Source organism: Mixophyes fleayi, chromosome 3 (assembly GCF_038048845.1).
Source record: "Mixophyes fleayi isolate aMixFle1 chromosome 3, aMixFle1.hap1, whole genome shotgun sequence".
NCBI classification, from domain to species: Eukaryota; Metazoa; Chordata; class Amphibia; order Anura; family Limnodynastidae; genus Mixophyes; species Mixophyes fleayi.
In genome coordinates this window covers 200081497-200103728 of record NC_134404.1, presented here as the reverse complement: position 1 = coordinate 200103728, position 22232 = coordinate 200081497, and the positions used below count along the sequence as shown (strand labels likewise).

At 38.9% G+C, this 22232-nt stretch overlaps 1 protein-coding gene across 1 annotated transcript in view; it reads left to right on the top strand.

Annotated features, from left to right (window-relative positions):
• Nucleotides 1–20641, top strand: part of TBC1D32 (TBC1 domain family member 32) — a 200042-nt gene extending 179401 nt beyond the window's left edge. Inside the window, exons 33-34 of the mRNA XM_075202997.1 lie at nucleotides 2402–2590; nucleotides 20214–20641. Coding sequence (XP_075059098.1) covers nucleotides 2402–2590; nucleotides 20214–20327 — 303 coding nt within the window. The 3' untranslated portion in view covers nucleotides 20328–20641. The remainder of the gene's footprint in view (nucleotides 1–2401; nucleotides 2591–20213) is intronic.
• Nucleotides 20642–22232: the final 1591 nt, after the last annotated feature.

Genomic DNA, 22232 nt, shown 5'->3' with positions numbered 1-22232 from the left:
TTATTTCCCCTGTCCACGGCACCCCTTTGACAGCGCCGCGGCACCCTTGGGAGCCGCGGTGCACACTTTGGGAACCGTTGCCCTAGATGCACTTTTTCATCCAAATCAGTTGGCGATTACAAATAGCAATTATATTCTCCTTGGTCCTACCATGATATCTGCCACTGTGTAATCTTTTTGTAGACTTCTTAATCTCATTCTGCATAAGAGGATCCAATGGAATTGGGATGTAATGGTTTAACACCGGAGGAACTTACATTTCCACCATATACTAGGTCTTGTTTGTACTATAGAGGGTAAGAACTTTCACTTAGAAATTACAATAATGCAGGAAACTTCCAAACCTTGGTGAGGTGCTGGAGACATTCTTAGACCTTCTTAAATGAATGCTTGTTTCTCAGACATCTCCTAGCATTTTCTCGTTGATTATGGTTTGTCATCTACACTTTATTTGCATGGACATGTGCCCATCTTTATAATTTTTCCACTGGTATGTTTCCCTTCCATAATATCTATGCAATGCCATTTCCTGATGTTGGAGACTTCTAACTTTCACTGCCCACTTATACACTTAATTTTATTTGTGACAGCTCCTATTTTGCTCAGATAGGAAGTGAACACACTTCCACTCTGAGCACGGGATTGTATAACCCCTCCGAGGGGACTGTACAGTCAGATTAGCCTCAAGCATTTCAATATAATAACTTTCTCAGGGGCCGCAATAATAGCCAGTGGAATGTATAGTGAGCAGCGCTAGTCTAAAGCATTCATAACCTTTTTCTGATGGGGCCCATGTTTTGCAGACTAGAAAAATAAATATTTAGTTAAAAGTTGGTCACTGCAGAAAAGCTACTGCCAGATCTTTTAAAATCTGAAGTATAAAATATATATTTTAATATGTAGTATAAGTGAAATAAAATAGAAATGTTTAAAGAAAAATATAAATTATCTTTAAAATATTAGCACAAATATAAGTATCTATTAAAATACAATTATGATAGATAACAATTTTGCATGAAATTGCTTTGCACAAACCCAGAATAGTGAGTGTTTGCAAATGCACCTATGCGTGATTCTGGCACTTAGGCTAAACTGCACCAGTAGAGAAGTGACGGGGAGGCAGGAGGTGGACTAACTAGGGCATGTACAGTAGGAAAGCATTTACACCTGATAAATATAGTTTTAGCTGGTGGTCAAGGGCAGGTGCAAATAGCGGATGCTGACTATCCCGGGCCTTCATCAGGGGGGTACAGGAGTACATCAGTACGGGACCCTGCCAGTTCCGAAACAGATGAATTCCACAGTGAATTAAGGGAGAGATAGCGCACTCCATTTTTAGGCAGCAGCTGCTCCTGAGATGTGAGGGGTGTGACGGGGAGGAGGACTCTGCACTGAACTAAGGAATGCAGCAGAGCCAGCAATAAGAAGCAGATAGTCATAAGTAAACTACTGCAGGGGTTAGATATAACCAGGGATGGAGGGTGATCGGAGAGAATGGGGGGAAGGCATATGTTTAATAGAAGATATTTTAAAAATGAGAGGGTGGGTTGAGAGAAGGAAGAAGACCCTGTCTGTACTGAGCCTCTCAATTTCTGATGCCAGTCCTGATGACTGTCGCTATCAGTAATGAACCCCTTGTGTTCAAATGTCTTTATTGAGGAGGGTTGTTTATGCTGCATTTTTTTAAATGCATTGATGCCTATTAGAGAATGCAACTGTTGCAAACTAAATAAATTTCAAAACACATGGGCGTAAGTGTATGTGACATATGCCTGCTGTAAACCAGGTGCATATGCTACTGGTGCTGATTTGCAAGCATCTTGCGATAATTGCAGCTTTTTGCACTTGCGGGCACAATTGTGTCCAACTCTGCATCAGCCCCTTTATATCTTACATATGTCATTGTTGTTTCTCTTTTTCACAGGTTTAATATATATTTTTGTTATATTTAAAGTGGACATGTCAACAGTTTGTTTATTTTTTTGTATTTTTAAAAAAGTATATGAGAAATTTTTGTTCTGCCACTACTCCTCCATTAAAGGGCCCTAAAGCAAGCATGCCCAGTATGTGTAAAACTGTACAGCGTCTGTGCAGGAGACAAGTAGTCCCAAAGACACATTTCTGCTTAGCAACGACTAATGAGAATTTAGCGCATGAGATTTCTTGGTGAGCATAACTGTGTCTCTCCAAACCCCTCACTCTTGGATGTCACTGCTCTTAGCCTTCCTTACTGGTCTTTATATAGTGCAGAGAGCACTGATGTTCAGGATAGTAGGTGGCATTGAAGAGGCAGATAGGGCCTAGCTTAGCATGCTCATATACTGGCGAGCTCACTTCAGAATTTTCTTCCATAGGAAATTTCATTTCTTTTCATTGAATAATTTACTTTTATGTGTTTCAGATTTGTCAACATTGGCTAAGTCAGTGTTTCTGGAATTACCTGGACTGGTTGGAGATCTGTCATTACATTGCTGTATGTATCCTTCTGGGGGTGGATTACCAGGTGTACCTGTGCATAGCTATATTCAAACACCTGCAGCAAGACATCCTGCAGCACACACAAACCCAAGATCTACAAGTCTTCCTGAAGGTAAGTCTATCTCAGAAGATATTATTTACAATTCTATATAGTATCCTTAATGTGTCTCTGTTACAATTCATCAATTGCTCAAAAAAAGAAAAGGAAAGAAAGTAATGTAAACGGAAAGCACTAGCTATAACATATTGACCCTAAAGGTGCAATTGAGGGGAAATAATAATAGACTAAAGGTGATTGTTAAAAACTCACAACCACAGATCTAATATTAGTCACTTTTTTCTATAACTTTATAATCAGCAATAATACTTTGCTTTCTTTTATATTTTGCTGTCTTGAAACTCTGGTCATAAATAGGTATCTTTATTTGTTGGCAAAAGCTATATTTTAGATTAAAATATTATAGATAGTGCCTTCTGTTTAAATTACTTTCTGTCCTTTTTTACTTTTTTTGAGCATAAACAAAATAGTCATGAGGAAAGGCACCTTCCCTTAGGTAATAATAATATAAAAAGTATATGAATTATGGTGCAGTATTTTTCCCTCTCTTTTTTTTTTTTTTCTTCCATTTTCTTCTTTTTTGTCCTCTCCCCTTTGCACTATTGGGACAATTTATCAAATATGATTTTTCTTTTTTTCCTATTTATTTATTTTTAGATCTTCACCCCCACCTCTACCATCTTATTTTAAGACCATACACATAATTTCCTTGTGTCAGAGGTTAAACACTGACTGGTATCACTTTACAGCTCCCAGCCTATGTCTAAGATGGTATACTTAAAGCATTTGACAAAATTCCCCGATTCCAGCCCTACCACACTCTCCTGACAGCTGTAAGTGATACTGTAATCTGCTATACTATAATGTTCAAGGGCATGGGACCTATTCTTATAGATTAGTTTTAGCTGTGTCAAACATCAGATAAGTATGGATATTGTCTTGTAATAAAACAAGTTGCTCTTGAAGAGGGAGGTTTAGAGACATAAAACGTTAATGTTCTGTGTCTGTTACATGGCCTCAGGGAAAATTACAGTTTGGATGATGGTTCATCAGTGGAGTCAGGTAATTCATACGTTTCTTTTTGTTTTATTAAAAGTGGCCCTTTGTCATTTGTGTTAGAGCAATGTGCTCCCAATTGCTGCTTTATGTTTTTATTGCTCAAAACCCAAATGTTCGAACTGTGCACCATTTTATATATAGTCTTTTATTAGAAAGTTTTCACAAATGTAACAGGTGCTTAGACAAGTAAAAAAAATAGAAATGTATTTTATCAGTATTTCTACAGCATAACATAAACTATGGGTGGTGAGAGCATTTAATGAAAGCTAGAATAAGAATACATGTGCATACAGGCAGTAACCACATATGGTAAATGAACATTAGGCCACATGACATAATGCCCACATTTTTAAAAAGATAAATATGTCATTTCTGACAGTGTACTCGGGACCATATCCCCGTAAGAAATATCTGTAAATAACCCCTTTAAAGCCCTATACTCTGGTGTTTATTTGAACATTAGCCAATGAATCCATGTTTTTATCTTCATTAATTATTTTTATTGAAACATTTTAAAGAATATAGTGGTACAGAAAGCAAAAAAGGAGAAAGGGGGGTAAGAGGGCAACAAGGGGAACAATTTAAGGGGCATATTCAATTAGCTTTTGGATTCGCGGTAACGCGCCGGAACAGCCGCGAAACGTAATACACGGTACCGCAATAATGTGGATTTTCGTTCGCAGCCCATAGGGTTGCGAACGAAAATCCGCGTTAATGCGGTACCGTAATACCCGCAAGAACGCGCACTTTTCGCGTCAACGCGCGTTACCGCGAATCCAAAAGCTAATTGAATATGCCCCTAAATGTCAGGGTGAGGTGTATTGGACACATTGTAACATTAAAACACATAGGGGCATATTCAATTAGCTTTTGGATTCGCGGTAACGCGCTTTGCCGCGAAAAGTGCGCGTTCTTGCGGGTATTACGGTACCGCATTAATGCGGATTTTCGTTCGCAACCCTATGGGCTGCGAACGAAAATCCACGTTATTGCGGTACCGTGTATTACGTTTCGCGGCTGTTCCGGCGCGTTACCGCGAATCCAAAAGCTAATTGAATATGCCCCATAGAGTTTTTGGTAATACTTGAGGAATAATTGGAGAATTTAATTATTAAATAAGCATATAAAATGCTCATCACGGGGTGGTCTTATATGCATCAATAAAGAAACTTTGAATTGCATACTAGCCAGTATATAAATAGGCTAAGAAAATTATACATGGGACAAATATCATGAAACGTAAGGGATGTAATAATTAATTTGTAGCCACTGTGTAATAATTTTATTTAATTTTTTAGTTTTTTTTATTATACACTGGGCTAAGCAGTTTTACAGTGCCAAAAAAAATGTATCTACTCATCCGATATATTACAAAAATGAAGTTAAACCACAACCTTAATTTAACCCATTGATGTATAAAGTGTTGAGTGTAAGTTTACCTTTGAACAAGCTTGAACAACCTATAACTTCTTTTTGGGTGCATATGGACTAACTCAGTCTCTCTGAACCTTAGTCCAAATGTATATGTCTCAAGTATATGTATATATATATATATATATATATATATATATATATATATGTGTGTGTGTGTGTGTGTGTATTGTGATAAAGTACTGGCTTCACTGGAGCCTCACACAGCTTTGCTGAGCCATTTCACTGTTTGTTAGCAGTTGTCAGGATGGCTAATCAGTTTCAGCAATGGTACAGCTGTCATATCCAGCAAATGTATCACAGAATTTCCCACCACCTACAACTGGCTAAACCAGTGCTTCCCAAACTTTTTTAGTTTGTGACACCATTAGAGTCTCCATAAATTGTTCAAGGCACCCCTCCAAAATAATTACAGAGCAGTCCCTTTTTATAAGTAGTTGGATTAAAATAAGGTAATAAGTATTTAGGTCAGGACAGAAATACTTAGTAAGTTGTTTGCAAAAATAATACACATATTCCAAGGGAAAAGAATATTTTTATACATTTTTTTCAATTATATTTCTGTCAAAGAATAATTTGCAGCTAACAGTAAGAGGAATAAGATCAAAGTAAAACAACATGTACAAAAATCATTGCACTGTGCTCCTTCATCCTCATACTCTGTGCGTCCCTTCATCCTCATACTCTGTGCGTCCCTTCATCCTCACACTCTCATTTTTTTGCCCCTCGATTGCTGTTTCCTATCACCATTTCCCCTCCGTTTCTTTATTTACCATACCTGGCCTTCTTTCTTCTATTTCTTCTGTCTTCTCTTCTGCCTTCTTTCTTCTGGCTCCTCTCTCCTGACGCTGATCACTGAATATGTTGGACTTAATGACATCACGCCCGGTAACTTTTTTTAGTTTTTGTTTTGCTTTTTTTCCCTGGCCACAGGGCCCTGTGACAGCGCCGTGGCGGCGCACACTTTGGGAACTGCTGGGCTGAACAGTAGTTCCTTGACCACTAGCCAACCACTTACGGGCATCGGTGGTCCAGCCCACAAATACAATCAGTGTTTTTTTATCCTGCACCCAAGCACTACAAACAAATCACAGCAAAACAAACCAATTCCACCCATGTGGAACACCTGTGTGTGTGTGTGCTGAAAGAAGATCCCATGGAAAATGTAACCCTGTCTGCCGCCTGCTGCTGCAGACAAGCTGTGTTTTAACCTATTTTTTTTATAGGGGAACTGTGACAAATATGCCTCTTTGCTACATACCCCTCCCCTTAGCGTCACCAACATTGGTGTCGCTGACACTGTGGAGAGCGAATCTCGGCCAGAAAGGGCGTCTGTATTTTTGTGCAGACTCCCTGGCCTATGCTGCAGTGCTAGGAACCACCTAGTTACCCGGGCATTCACCTCCTTGTTCCTGTGTATCCACTTCAGTGGTGCGTGGTCAGTGACCAAGGTGAATTGTCTACCCAGGAGGTAGTACCTGAGAGCCTTGCTGGCCCATTTGATGGCTTGGCACTCCTGTTCCACTTTCTTCTCCCTGGGCAGAAGTTTGCGGCTCAGATAGAGAATGGGTTTCTCTGTCCCATCAAACCTCAGCGAGAACACGGAACCCAAACCTACTCAAGAGGCATCCGTTTGGAGATATAATCTCCTGCTGAAATCCTGTGCTTGGAGTTTTGGTGCTGAACACAGAACCACACGAAGATCCTGCCAGGCAGCCTCCGCTGTTTCCGACCAGACCAACTTGTCTGGACAAGCTTTTTTTTAGGAGCTCGGTAAGAAGAGCAGCCCTAGGCGCAAAATTAGCCTTAAACCAGCGATAGTCCCCAACTAGACCCAGAAAGGTTCTCGGCTGGGTCTTCCGCACAGGCTTAGGCCAATCTCTGACAGCCTTTACTTTGTCAACTTGGGGTTTGACCTGACCTTGTCCCACAACATACCCCAAGTATTTGGCCTTGCGCATGGCCAATGCGCATTTCTCCGGATTGACGGTTAGACCTGCCTCTCTGAGTGAGGCTTATACTTCCTCCACTTTGGGTAGATGTGTCTCCCAGTCCTGGGAGTGGATGACTATATCATCTAAGTGTGCAGCTGCATACTCCTGGTGTGGTTTTAAGAGACGATTCATGGCTCTTTGGAAGGTGGCGGGGAGCCCCATGTAGCCCGAAAGACAGATGTTTGTACTGGAATAACCCATCTGGGGTTGAAAAGGCTGTCTTAGCCTTTGCAGATGGCGTTAGGGGAATCTGTCAGTAGCCTTTGGTTAGATCTAACGTTGTGAGGTACCGACTATTGGCTAAGGTTTTCACTAATTCATCAATTCGGGGTATCAGATATGTGTCGAAATGGGAGACTTCATTTAATTTCCTAAAATCGTTGCAAAAATGAATACTCCCGTTTGGCTTGGCCACTAATACAATGGGGCTTTTCCAGTTGCTATTGGAATCCTCAATTATCTCCAAGGTCCAACATATTTTTAATCTTCTGTTTCACAGCTACACGTCTAGCTTTAGGAATGCGGTATAGTCTTACTCTCACCACCACCCCTGGAGGTGTAACTGTGTCGTGTTCTATGAGCGTGGTACGGCCTGATATCTCAGAAAGCACGTCAAGGTTGCTCTGAACCTCAGTCTGTCGTCTCCGCCCTGGTGACAGATCGTCCCTTATGGGAACTTTGTTTTCCTACACAACTGTGTTTACCAACACGGCTTGTGGCTCCTCCCTATCATGCCAAGGTTTCAGCAAGTTGACATGATATGTCTGAACAGATTTTCTCCTGCTGTCCTGCCTGACTTTATAATTAACAGGCCCCTGCCAATGGGTGAAGAGCTTACTCTCTTGTGTGGATACCAGGACCAGATCTTTGTCACCTGGTTGGAAAGCCCTAATTACAGCTGACTTATCATAGTATCTATTTTGTCTCGCCTGTGCCTCATGTATATGTTGTTGTACCAACGGGGTGATCTTTCCCAACCTGCCATACAACTGAGACACATATTGGATCACATTTGGTTATTTTGGACTCTGTTGCTCCTATTCCTCCTTGAAAACATCCAAAATGTCCCTTGGCTGCCTGCCATACAACAATTTGAAGGGGCTGATCTCTGTGGATGCTTGAGGCACCTCCCTCACTCCGAACAATCCAGTCCCGTTTTTCCTGCGCCACTGCCTTTCTTACCATGTGTTTGAGTGTCCTATTAAAACATTCCACTAACCCATCAGTCTGCGGGTGATATACTGATGTGTGTAACGTTTCTACTCCTAACAACCGGCATAGCTCTTTCATTAGATGGGACATAAAGGTAGTACACTGATCAGTCAAAATTTTCTTTGGGGATACCCAACCGGGTACAATACAGAAGGAGTTCTTTTGCTATTGTACTGGACTTTTTATTACACAAAGGTATAGCCTTGGGATACCTGGTGGCATAGTCCACTATGACCAATACATACTGATGGTCGCCGGCCGACTTCTCTAATGGGCCTACCAAATCCATACCAATACGCGGGGGTCTACACCACAGGGATGGGAACTAGCGGGGCCCGATATTCTGGCTTCGGACATGTTCTTTGACATACTGTCCAGCAAAACATTTTTTTTTCCTTTGTATACTCTCGGCCAATAGAACTTGAGCAATATCTGCTCCCATGTTTTATCTTCCCCCAAGTGTCCCCCACACATGTATGTGCTGCTTTGAAAACAAGTGGTGTATGGATTTGTGGCACTAACAATTGCTCTACAGTTCTATCCTGTACATTAGCAACTCTATACAACAGATCATTCTTTACCATATAATAGGCAATACCTTCTGCAGGCTTATTCGACTTCTCTACCCCATTAATCTCAACTACATTCTTATATACATTAGCTAAGGCAACATCTCCAAGTTGGTCTTTGGCAAAGTCTCTCAGTGAAAACAAGTTAGAAAATCCTGCCCAGTCTGAGTCCTCATTGGGAAGCGTAGCCGCTTCACCCGAGGTCTCGCCAACGAACGATTCCAGGAACCGGTTCTGTGTTGGCACTTTTGCAGCTCTCCTTTGACTATGCTCAACCTTTTAGGGGGTGTATTTTTCTGAACTGTCTGGTTCCGGTTTCGTGGTAGATCATGGCACTTTTTATTTTTCGTTCCCTCAAGCTCCTCCATCAAGGCTGGACTTTTGGCCGGTGCTTCAATTGCTGACGTGTCCGGCTGGATTCGCTCCTGGAGGATCTGCTTGAACAGCGGAAAGTCTCTGCCCAGGATTAAAAGGTATGGCAGTTTTGGGGCAACGGCTGCTACCGTTGTTACTGCCTGTCCGTTCACAGTAACAGGCAAAAGAGTCCTGTTATATTTGCAACAGAAGTCCCAAAGATCTTTTCTCCAACGGGACCATAGATAGCAAGGATTGAAGAGGCATCGTTTTTGCTATCTATGGTCCCGTTGGAGAAAAGATCTTTGGGACGTCTGTTGTTCAGATAAACTGTTTTATATATGTTTTAATATACGGGCATTTAATTGCTTTTGTACCCGGATGGGTAATTAAACCTTTTAAAATTGATACATGGACGTATTACACTATGTCATTATCCTTTGAGTTCTAGTGCATCTGTGAACCTGCTATCTCTCGAGGAGGATCTGAAATTGGATCAATAACCAGATAAGCCTGATATATTTATATATTTGGTACGCGGCTTATGAAGCACATTGTCTTATGTTACATAATTTTATGGTTTTACACTATGTCTGGCGCTGTTTATCTAGGTTATCTGCATCTGCAATTGATGCTTTTGGAGTTGGAGCAGCCTACTGTATGTGTATTTGTTTACATTTGAGCACTTTAAGCACTTTTTGGTGATATACACTGAGCGCCTGTTTAATCACTATATATATATATATATATATATATATATATATATATTATAACAAAGGGAGGCATTTAGCTGACAATATGCAGAGAAAGTGTGCAAGCAGAGTAAAACATTGGTTCAGTTATGCACCTAGATTGATGATAAACCAGGAAAAGACTTATGTGTAACAAACAATAGTTTAAAGTTTGGTTAACTCACATGGTTTGAAAGCTTCTTCCTCTCAACAAACAGACAGGGTGTGTCTGTTAGTGCAAACAGAACCACTGATGGGAGTTTCCTCTTAAAGGGAAGGTGGGTGTGTCACCTGCCCATCAAGCTAAGGCTGGGGGAGGAGTATCATGTATAAAAGCTTACTTGTATCATTTGTTCAGTGAGACCAACGCTGGGAAAGCTGGCTGGTCCTTAGAGAGCTGGTCTATGTCTAGCTAGCGTGTAGGGACTCCAGAATTGCTGTGAAATTCATATGGTGTCAAATACATTTTTCCATCCTGACAATAAAGCTGCATAAAAAGAAGTTGTTCGCGTGTGCTTCAGCAGTAGCGGGCTCCTGCCACAATATATATATATATATATATATATATATATATATATATATATATATATATATATATATATATCAGTTATCTCTGTGTGTCTACACTTGAGGCCACAAGAGGAACAATTCAAGAGGGAGAATAGTTGTAGCATTATACAGACCATATGCTGAATTTTGTTGATTTTTGCACTTCAGCATTTTAGCTTAGTTTACAGTTGCTGGAAGCAATAAAAACCCATACACATTCAGCCACAAGCATTTCAATTCATAAATTTTGCATTTATTCCTTCAGAGCTGAAAGGCTTTTACTTTAATGTTTTCAACATGTTGTATGAAGAGTAAAGTCATAAACTAAATATTTACTACATTAATTAAAATAGATTATATCGTGAAAATGTTGTAGGTCATCTTTAGACAAAAATAATGAACGTAAATGGACACACTGCATACGTAGGTCTTTAAGACTGCACCTTTTTGCATATGTAAATTACAATTTTATTTAATGGTTATCTGCATTTCAGCAACATGTGATAGGTGGTATATTTTCTACTATTATGATGTTGTTGCAGGTTTTTTATAGTAAGTGAGAATTGCAGTTTAAAAATGGGATCTAAGCCTTCAACATTAAGGCTGGCTTTATGCATTTTACAGAATATTTTTTAATCTCAGTTTGAGTTTCTATGATAATACAATTGCTTAACCTACTGGTTCTTTAGTATACAATATATTAACTGCTGCCAGTGCTTTAACTTGTAATAATAACAAAAAATTCAAACTGAAATTCATCCAGACACCACAGGCCAAGGAGCCAAATGTCGTTGTACAGTTTTAATAATCAATGTTTAAACTAATTTGGACATACCCTTTAAGTAATGTCTGCCATTTCATCATTCTTTTTTATGTGCATAAAATTGGCAAAACAAGCCTATAAGAATCAGCCATTTTACATAATTTGAACATTATGAAAAAATAGGGTTTAATAAAGTAGTCCTATTTGTACAAATTCCCTATAACCCTTAGCAAACAATCACAGTGGTATGATATACAGCATTTATTGGCAACAGGCGGCTCTAGGGCTCCTAACTGCTTTGTCAGATTTGTTTGTGATAGCTTGCAACACTTGTCTATCTTATATTAAAATGCCTAATTATATGTTATTGCAATTAAAAGGAGTTCTGTGATGTAATCAAATAGGACCTTCTTACAGACAAAATCTAAGCTAACAACTGGATTTAAACTACATAGTTGCATCAATGTACCTTCAATCTATTGCTTCATATCATTTAGAAGATACTCAGTTAGTGTTATCTGAAAATTGCTATGTAAATTATACTCATAAATTTCCCACAATTCAGTAGGTTCACTAATCATATGTCAGTCATTCTTATTTGTCCTATATTGGAAGTAATATCCTTCCAAGATATGTCATTGCAGCTGCTGTGAGAAATAGTCTGTGTTTTGTTTTGAATTTCACATTCACGGCCAGTCCATATTCCCGTACTTTGTAAATGCAGCTAACTCATTGCAGGGTGAACGTTATCATCTCTGAGCGATGTATATTCACCATCCTCTCACAGTCGTCCTACAGTCACCCTCAAATTCATCTCTCTTTAACACTGCCGAATCCGAGGGTGAAGGCGATCGGGGCAGTCACCCCCCATCCCCAGCACCAATCTTTATACCTTAAAATTGTTGCTGAGAGGTCTGATCATCAGGAAAGAAGGAGGTGGTGCCAACTGGGATCAACCAATCGTAGTGCTGGCTATGCAAATGCGCGTCCCCCCCCTAAATAAAGTCTAGGTCCGCCCCTGCTCTATAGGCATAGTATAAACTTAAGTTTTGTTCCACCAACAAAATTCTAGCCATCATCATCATCAACATTTATTTGTACTATATTAAAGTATAGTAAGTATATTAAACGGAACGAACTTGTTTCATTAACTGGAGACGATATGCGGCCTAGGAGGCTTTGTCAAAGGGTTATTATCCCTTTAACAAAGCTTCTCTGGTGAATCGTACGTTATAGTCCTGATGAATGTAAAGTTATGGATATAGTGGTTTTAATAATTTTTTGGACTGGAATGCCTTTGTCTATTCCACCCCATCTGACTGTATACAAATTTAGCAATAAAATATTATACAAGATATTGGAGGAAGGGTCCTGTCCTAGTGCAGTCCTACCTTTGTTTTTTGTAAACCAGGACTTAACAGATGTCTACATTGCCATGTGAAAACTGTGTAAGGTCCCTAAATTATGTACACACTGATTGGCAACCACATTTCAGGCATTTTGGGTTTCAAACAAAAACTCCAGGAAAGTCCACAGTTGGGATTTTCCCCTTAAATCCAGAATTGAATGTGAAGTTGCTTGTGCATGGGGGAGGGACTGGAGCAGATTCAGCAGCTGTGTACAGAAGATACCTTCCAACGTTCCCAGCCACGGGACAAACATGTTCATGGGAGGGACAGCAAGACATAGCCCCAAAATTGGGACTGTCCTGCCGAAATCAGGACAGTTGGGAAGTATGATTATACTATGCAGAGCTCTATAACAATTAGATTTAAGGATAAGAACCAGACACTAAGCAAGACCATTGTCAAAATTTAGTTTTGTGGAAAACATACTAATACCACTTCTCATTGTGTGACAATGGCATTTAAACTATAGGGTATATAGTATACATTTTACCCCAAGTAGCCATTACCTCTCCTAATGACTCATGCCCACTGTCATTTTGTTTTTCTCTGTTTCGAATATCTGGTTCTCCCAAATTATTGAAACGTCTCCACATCAATTTATAAGTGTTGAAAAGTGCTGTTTAATTTGTGATTTAGCCATATTTTTTTTCTAATTTTAACTAAAAAATGAGTACTGCAGTTTAGGTGTAATACAGAATACAATTGAAATCTGCACTGTAATAGTGCAGGGTCATATAGTGATACCTAACCACCTATCCCTTTCCACAACATTCCTACTCTCATGTGTTGCAGAATCATTTCTTGTTATTCAGCTTTTATCTATGGGTTTATTTGCCAGGTACATTACCAAAAAGACTTATTGTAATTTGGTGTTATTTTTCTGCATTATTCCAGTGGTTTTTTTTCAACAGAAGCAAATGTCTGCATAGTTTAAATAAGTAATTATGACTGCAAGTGTTCAAAGTTACTTGTCTTTTTAGTATAATCTAAAACAGTTTCCTGAACAACTAAAACTGATTAGGAAAACAAATGTAAATGCAAAATAAGAAACAAACTTGATGTTTCAGTCCCCAGGGAGTATGATGGATTAATGTTTCTATTCATCCCTGTAACAACAAGCCTGTAAGGCTCTAATTTATCTACTCTACCTCATATGGGTCTCTGAATATCTAATTATATGTTGTCTGTAATAATGTCTGTTTTGTTGAGCACTGTTTCAGAAGCTTTGCACCAGATGTATAGTGTGATTTCGGGTCATGGCAATAAAGGTCAGCAATGCTCCTGCCTGCAGCAGACATTTCTGTAGTAAGCAATGGTGTGCCATGTCATTTTGGTGAAATGGTGCCCTTCTTATCCCCATTTTGTATATGAGGACAAGATTGTGCTTTATAAGTATTATTAGATCTACCAACAGTTAAAATACTACTGCCATAAACCTCTCCATCAAGAAATTTAACTTTTTTTTTTTAATAAATCCCTGTGACAGCTGCCTCAGGTTGTGTTGTTATATGCAAACCCTTAGTTGTAAGCACCATCCATCTTGTAGCTGTAATGTCTGAAAAGCCAGAAACAATGATTGCTGAAGTTAGTTTGAATGTATAAAACTTTGAAGCAGTTAGTCAATTACACTTTGGGAACTCATTTCTATATACCAATGAAATATATGCATATATAGTAAAAAAAAAAAAAATATCTAATTTGAGACACAGACTCGCTACCTCTGTCTGCATATCTGCCTATATTTTGAATTCCCATAGAAGAATACCCCAGCAAGAATAACACCTGACCCTGAAAAGGAATAGACTGCATTTTAAATTGTAATAAGCCAAGCTAATATGATGTACTTCACCATATTAACATTTCAAAAGGAACATAAAACTAACCATATTTAAATGTACTTTACCTTGCATATACTAAAACTTTCCAAAATCTTGTTACTTCCTAACTTATACAACCTGGAAATCAATCACTTGTGACCAAAGTTAATAATAAGGGGTTTATTTATTAAGCTGCAATGAGTTGTTTTCTTCAGAGAATGGCTATCACAGCTCTCCTCTTAATTCATCAAAGGGTTAAAGCAGGATTTTTCTCTACTTTAACCTATTTTACGCTGGTTATTGAGATATGACCCAATTTATGAAATGGTGAAAATCTTTGCTTTTTGCCTATTGCCTTAACAATCCAGCATTATCTTAAGATGACGTAAGCTTACTTTTTTATTGGGGTCCAGTGATGGTAGCTGTGCATGCACAATAGCCACATTAGGATGCTGGTGAAGGGATTTTTTGTTAGTTTGTTAGTTTGTTATGTTATGACTTGAAATTTCGACAGGGCAACGATTGCTAAGGCATATGGTGCTTAAAAGGCACCAGTGCTCTGCTGATTCCTTAGCTCAGGAGTTCCGACCTTCCACTGGCTTTAATGTTAGCACAAAAATTGTGCGGCGGGAACTTAATGGAATGGGTTTCCATGGCCGAGTAGCTGCATGCAAGCCTCACATCACCAAGACCAATGCCAAATGTTGGATGGGGTGGTGTTAAACACACCGACACTGGTCTCTGGAGCAGTGGAAAGGTTCTGTGGAGTGACGAATCTTGCTTCTCTGTTTGGCATTTTAGAAGAGGAAAGAAAGAAAGTTATGTTGTAGGTGCACTGATACTTTCTGATGATCGTGTTTAATTATAAGATATAACTTTTATTAAGTATTGATTAAAATTGAGCGAAATATAGGTTAAAAAGAATAAAAATACTCGCTATCTGTTTATATATTCTCTATTAATATTAGGACTTATGCTGGTAGGATTAGTAGTAGCGTAGCGGTAATTATTTTATAAGATATGCTTATTGTTCATAGCCTCTCCTTGCTAGCATTCCCCTGATGTAAAGTTAGGCTATAGTATTGCTAGTCAATGCCAAATTTAATAATTAGCAGGTGAAATCTGATAGTCTTAGAGGAAATACATGATACGGGGAGTGGATTGCTAACTACCTATAGATACCACCGAACTAACTCTGGGTATATCGGGGTATAGTTACAGCTGCCAATATAAGAGATATCAGATGGACAGACAGCGAGGACGCCGACGCGCGTTTCGCTAAGGTCTGCTTCGTCCAAGGCAAACGTACCGTGGGTTTATTTACATAGGGATTTGCTAAAAGGACATGTTGACTACATACAAAATGGCTATACTGGAGGGTATACTTTGAGGTAGTGCGCACTCTATCTATTTTCTATGCAGGTATCATAATAATGAATGTTTATAGAGCACAACATATTCCGTAGCACTGGACAGTCACAATAAATATAATAACGAATGCAGGAATACAATTAAGCATAATACCTCATACATGGATAGTCATGAGCTAACAGTTACAGCTAGCAATGATACAGGTACAAATTGTATACATGTGAGTAAACAAATGTCATCATAAGACATGGCATCAAGGACATGCAAGACAAATGAATATGAGACAAAGGGTAGATTAAGAAGGGTATAATTACCATTCACAGTCCAATCATGGAGAAGCTCACCATGACTGGGCTGTGAAGAAATGGCTTGTACAGTGCAGAATGCAAGAGTTGGGTGGTCCAGTTAAGACTGGAAATGATACTCAATAAACAAGGAACTTGCTTACACATTACATCACTTAGAAAACAGAGAATTTGTTCCCATAGCGAAGTGATTCTATGTCATATTCACAAAGGATGCATATACTCAACAGTTAGAGGACTGCTGAGGGTAGCAGATTCCTATATTGAGTAGAAAACTGCCTCTGCAAAGGTGTGTACCAATTGTAAAAAAGATTTTGGAAAAGCAAACTTCTCTGCTTAAGATTGAAATGATTTCTTTACCCTGTTTAGAGAGTATGCTTTTACGAACTGCAGCATTTACTATACAGTGGTTAATGTCTGAAAGACAAAACCACCAGAAAAAAAGGTGTTTTTTTTAGAGCTGCTTCTGATAGGTCATAGCTCAAACATGGAAAGGAGAAGTAGAACTAAAGCTTGTGGTACAGTGTTAAAAGTCTGTGCAATAGAATTCACTATATCCACTAAAATACATCACAGTCGTGGCACCATATGTCCAGGGATAAACTGGAACCTGTAACAGGGTCAATGGACTAGATGTCCAGCGGCTCAGTGAATTGTTCAAGTCACCTGACACGTTTCTTCACCTGCCTGGTGATTTCTTCAGAGGAAGTTTCTTCACCTGCCTGGTGATTTCTTCAGAGGAAGTATCTTCCTCTGAAGAAATCACCAGGCAGGTGAAGAAACGCGTCAGGTGACTTGAACAATTCACTGAGCCGCTGGACATCTAGTCCATTGACCCTGTTACAGGTTCCAATTTATCCCTGGAGGTTGAATTATTTACAAACATCGATTGCCATCGACATATGGTGCCACGATTGTGTCAGCCGCTATTGAAGTTTCTCATTGAGATCAGAATTTTAAGCTACGGCTTTACCACGGGCTCTACGGAGTCTTACTACACTTTGAGGCGCATGCGCATACAGACCTTATTACGGGACTGAGCATCGGACCAGGTCTGTATTGCGCTAACTGCTTTAGGCAGTAAGTGACATTCATTCTTTACTAGGAGTGTGTTTTCATTCGGAACATACGGCATTCATCTACCTCCGGGATTTATGTGCAAGAATTATTGAAGTGGTGTTTATTTTTTCCACGGCGTTATTCATTTGTATATCATCAAGTGTGGCCACACGTATACATCTGATATTACTCCACTTCGTGCTCTTTACACTGGGTCACTGGACAATACTAGTTGCATATTGTGGAACATATAGTGTGTCACCTACCATTGAGTGACCAATTTGATTGCATGCCATTGCACGGCATGTTTTTTATTGGTACATCAGAATCATCTGTATTCAAAGATGTTTAGTTTTATACCCACTGGCCAGTGATGTTCATATATTTTATTGTTTGTTTTTATTATTAAAGTGCATTTTGTTCTACCTCACGGATCAACTAGTGTTATTTGTGTACCACAGTAGTCAGCGCTGTTTCTTGTTGTGTGGTTATCACCTTTTTGTCTGGCTGTTTTTCTGGCAGAGTTCCCAGCAGTTTGCAAAACGCAGTTTAGTAAATCTGAAAGATTTGTATTGGTATCATGTTAAATATCAGTATTGTGATTTGTAATATGGTGCTTTGTTAAAACTGTGATTGGCCTTTAATAAATCCTGCAGTCTTACAATTTCCTGAAAATCTGCCTCCCTAGTCTCAAGAGTTAATTTGGCTAAGGACAGTTTGAGATTATACCACAGTGAAGTATGTTCATCAAAGCCCCCCACCTATAATTCAGTAAAATGTACCTTTCACAAACCTTCAACACATGCCAACACTATGTGGTACTGGGCTGTTTCCTGGGGTGGTCCTGGCACTCATACGGTTTCTACAAATAGGGCTCAAAGTTTGTTAAGCCAGTAATATGGTATTCAGTTGATTACTAGTTGTGTAGAATAAACTGAGGCTGTTGTACAGTAGTATAGTGTTTGTATCCATTTAAAAAAAGTGAGAACAATACCAAACCAGACAACAACTCCCATAAATAAGGCCACTTGATGGAATCAAATGCTTTGGTTGTATCATTAAATCTGGCCAAGCTAGTGCCAGCCATTGAAGACATGTAGGTACTAAACAGTACATTACCATAAGTGAGCTTTGAAAATACAGCAAGTAAAGTTTACTGCAAAAGAAAATCTGGCTGTTTTTAAAACCCATGAAATCTGTAAAGGATTATTATGTTCAGTCTATTATGGAAAGTTTTAACTTAACTTGCTATAATTTTATTTCTGAGTTATATACTTAAAAAGTATATTATTACGTAGATTTGCCTACATATCTGTAAAGACTGGATTTTAAATTTGTACTGCCAGCCAAGACACAGATGCAGCGGTAGAGAGGTGAAACTCTTTGATGTAAAGCCAAAAGCCATGTTTTCTATGCAAAATCAATCCTATTTCAATCCATCAGATGTCTCCAGGAAAGTACCTTCTTACTGCTTTTCTATCAACATAAAAAGAACAGAACCATGATTAGTTTTTTGTTTTTTTTACTACTGTTTTTTTTTATTATTCTGTTTTTTTTAACTGTATGTATTGCCTATGGAGTAAAGTTTTTGTTCTGTAACAATGCTAAAGTTGCACATTTATGCTATGGTACTTTTGTCAAGCTGCCATAAAAATACAAAATGATCCCAAAATATTGTAAAAATATAGTTTGTCGTAGCTGTCTATGTACCTGTGTAGTTTGCTTTTTCACATAAACTGTAATTTTTCTTTTCACAAGAAATGAAAGTATACAAAAGAAAATTGTGAGCTTAACCTTTTATACCTGGTAGAACAATTTAATTTGCAGAGTGCATTTTAAATGAAAACATTTTTGGGAAATTTCAAATCACAAAATAAAGAATCTGATTATAGAATTGTAATAGGGTACTGAGTACATTAACATAATGCTTTTTCTCACACAATCTTTTGTCTATATATGATGTAGGCTAAAGACAAAGTCAAGCAGGAGATTATTGTGTTAAAATGTAAATTAGGTGTTAACACAGGCACATAGGTATTGGTACATGCAAAATGAAAGCAAATATTTAAATACTCAAAGAAAATAAGGTATATAAACGGTGATGCCTTTTAACTAGTTTTTTTTATGTATTTATAGTAGGATAAAGCCCAGAGTGGATAAAATAGAGGCAGCATTCAATAATAATTTAAATCTGAACACTTTTTTTTGTCATTAACCAGATTGACCCTACACTGCACTTGATGTATGAATAAATATGATTATTGTTCTTGAGGGCTGAAAATTGTGGTCTGTGGATAATCTCATTGAACTGTGTATATAGCCATCAACCGAATGACATTGGCTTGTTGCAGTTCTGCCCTGCAGATATTTGTCTCTATTGCATACCTCCCAACATTTAGAATCACAAAATCTTGACAAAAGCTCCGTCCCTGTTCCACCCAAACTCTATCCACAAATTTAGGTTAAACACACTTTTGTTTAAGCCCCACCTCTCTTAAAGCCCATGGATCAGGATGTCCAGCTAAAATTGGGACAGTTGAGAGGTATGATTTTGGCATCATGTGTGGCCACCTTAGCGTAGCTAAGCAACCCTATGCCGAAAACATTGAGGTCCAGAGTGTGTCAGGTAATTGGATATGCTGTGATCAAGTGATTTTCACACCCAGTCATGTTCTACCATTTTTTCCAGGAACACCACAATGCTTCAGCATTGTATTGACTGTTGTTTTCAGGATGGTTGAGAGGTTTCTATCGGTGCCCGTATTTAGCTCTCTCGAAAACTCCCAAAGCCTGTTTAACAAACTAATTATGCAGTTTGGATTATAAAATAAATTAGTACATTTATGAATACCATGAATAATATGATGGGAATTTGTATTGTCCAATAAAAATTGAAAATGCATTGTTTTTGAAAATGGTATATAATGGTAATAATGTATGCACTTCACATTAAAGTATGTGTTAATTACACATATGCTGCAAATTACTCTATACAAATAAAGGTTGATGAATTTTCTCAAAAACATTTTTGTTTCCTCTTATTTATCTATACAGGAAGAAGCAATCCATGGATTTAACATTGGTGATTATCTGGAGTACATGAAGAGCCTAGAACAGATCTACAGGCCTATGGTCTTAAAAGAAATGAGACATTTTACACTTAAATGAAAGATCAAGAACAAATATACCACTAATTAGAGACTGTCCTGAAATTTTTATATAAAAAGATTATAGGCAGAATACACATTGCTGTATGTGTACACTTGTACTAATACTGCAGTACTGTGTGCTAAATATTTAATATACTTTATATCTTACACATTAAATTCAGTTGTATTTTGGACATATTTCATAGTGATGCTTTATAATGTATAAGTAGTTAAGGGTAATTGCAATGGACTATACCATTTTTACTTGTACTGTTTAAGCCAGATCACCATAATAATTTTTAAAGAAATCAAATAAAATCTTTTCACAATTTGCATTGTGAGTTTGTCATGATCTGCCTCTGTTTGCAGCAGCATCTCCCCTGTGGATGCTGCTTTGTCTTCTGCAGATCCTGCTGCTAAGTGTTAAGCTTCCATTATTACATCAGGATCCTAATCACCTCTGTCTGGCCTTTAAGAGACTGCCTTTCCTTGCACACTGTGCCAGTTCATCAATTGTCTTTGCTGCTGCTGGTTCCTCAGTGTAACGTCTGTGTTCTGATCCTAACTAACTTCCTACTTTTGACCCCCTCTGTTCTGCACCTCATCTTATGACTCAGATACGGACGGTGAAGAAGATTATATATAATCTATTAGATCTGTACTATTTTCTTTCCTGTTAGCAATTCATGTGACAGCTGATTTCCTCCCCCATTTTAAGCATTTGTCTCTGTGAGGCCAAATACATTTACATTTGAAAAGAGTGGTTTCCAGGCAAGTACACCAGCCACTCCCACAGACGTTTTTATAATTAACTTCTGAAAACAAAAGTTTATTTTGGGGAGAGATCTGCTTACAATGACACACACAGGATGTCACGTCCACTAGGGTCAGAGGAATGCCTGTACAGTCTGTTCGAATAGGTACTACCTTCCAAAAGGTGCGTAGTCTAACGGAGAGGGAGATTTTCATCAGGGATTCCTGCAAGAGAGTTTGGACTTTGCAGCTCCCACACCGCAGGTCGCGGTTCTCTTTGGAGGTGATAAGCGAGACTGTGATGAGAACCAGGAATATAACGGAAAATACAACGGGGAAGTAAAATCAGAACAACTGAGGTCCTAGGAGGTTGTTCCCACGAGGGAGAGTGGAGTAGATACACTGGGTGTAATAGTCTGTAGAGCAGTATGCTGGAGACTCAAGGGGCTGGTAGCGATGGTCTGCAGAGCGTTTACCACAAAGATAGTGGAGGAGACACAGAGGCTGTGATGGTCTGCAGACCGATATGCTGGAGACTCAGGAGACAGGTTGCGATCAGGAGCCAGGGTACAGGACGCCTGAATCGGAGGTGAGAAATGAAGTTGTGGCAACTTACACAGGTAAGAGGTGTGATTAAATAGCGAAATCAGGCATCTGATAGGCTGGAAGGAATGAATGGAGAGAAGTGCCGGTTCGCGCATGCGCAGTTAACCTAACAAGATGGCGTCCCACCAGGAGAGCCGCAGAGTCCGTCCCAGAGACGTACGGCTGCCAGGAATAAGATGAGTAACAGCAGGGAGCCCGTTGATCAGCGGGTCTGATGTGACAGTGCCCCCCTTTTAAAGGTGGACACTGGACACCTAAGCATAGGTTTCTTAGGGTTTCTGGAATGGAACTTCTTCACTAGGACAGGAGCATGGACGTCAGAAGAATCATTCCAAGTGCGTTCCTCAGGACCAAAGCATTTCCAATTGTTTAGTGTAACACAGTAAGCATAGAGAGTGAAGTAGCAGTAGACATTGTACAATTATATATTGCTATTGTAGTAAATGTTAGTGTACTTAAAAAGTAGTAATGCAGTTTAAGTGTTTGAAATTAGTAATGCTTTAGGAGTTTGATTGTGACTGTACAATAGACCTTCATGTCCTTGCTGGACATGAAGGTGTTATGG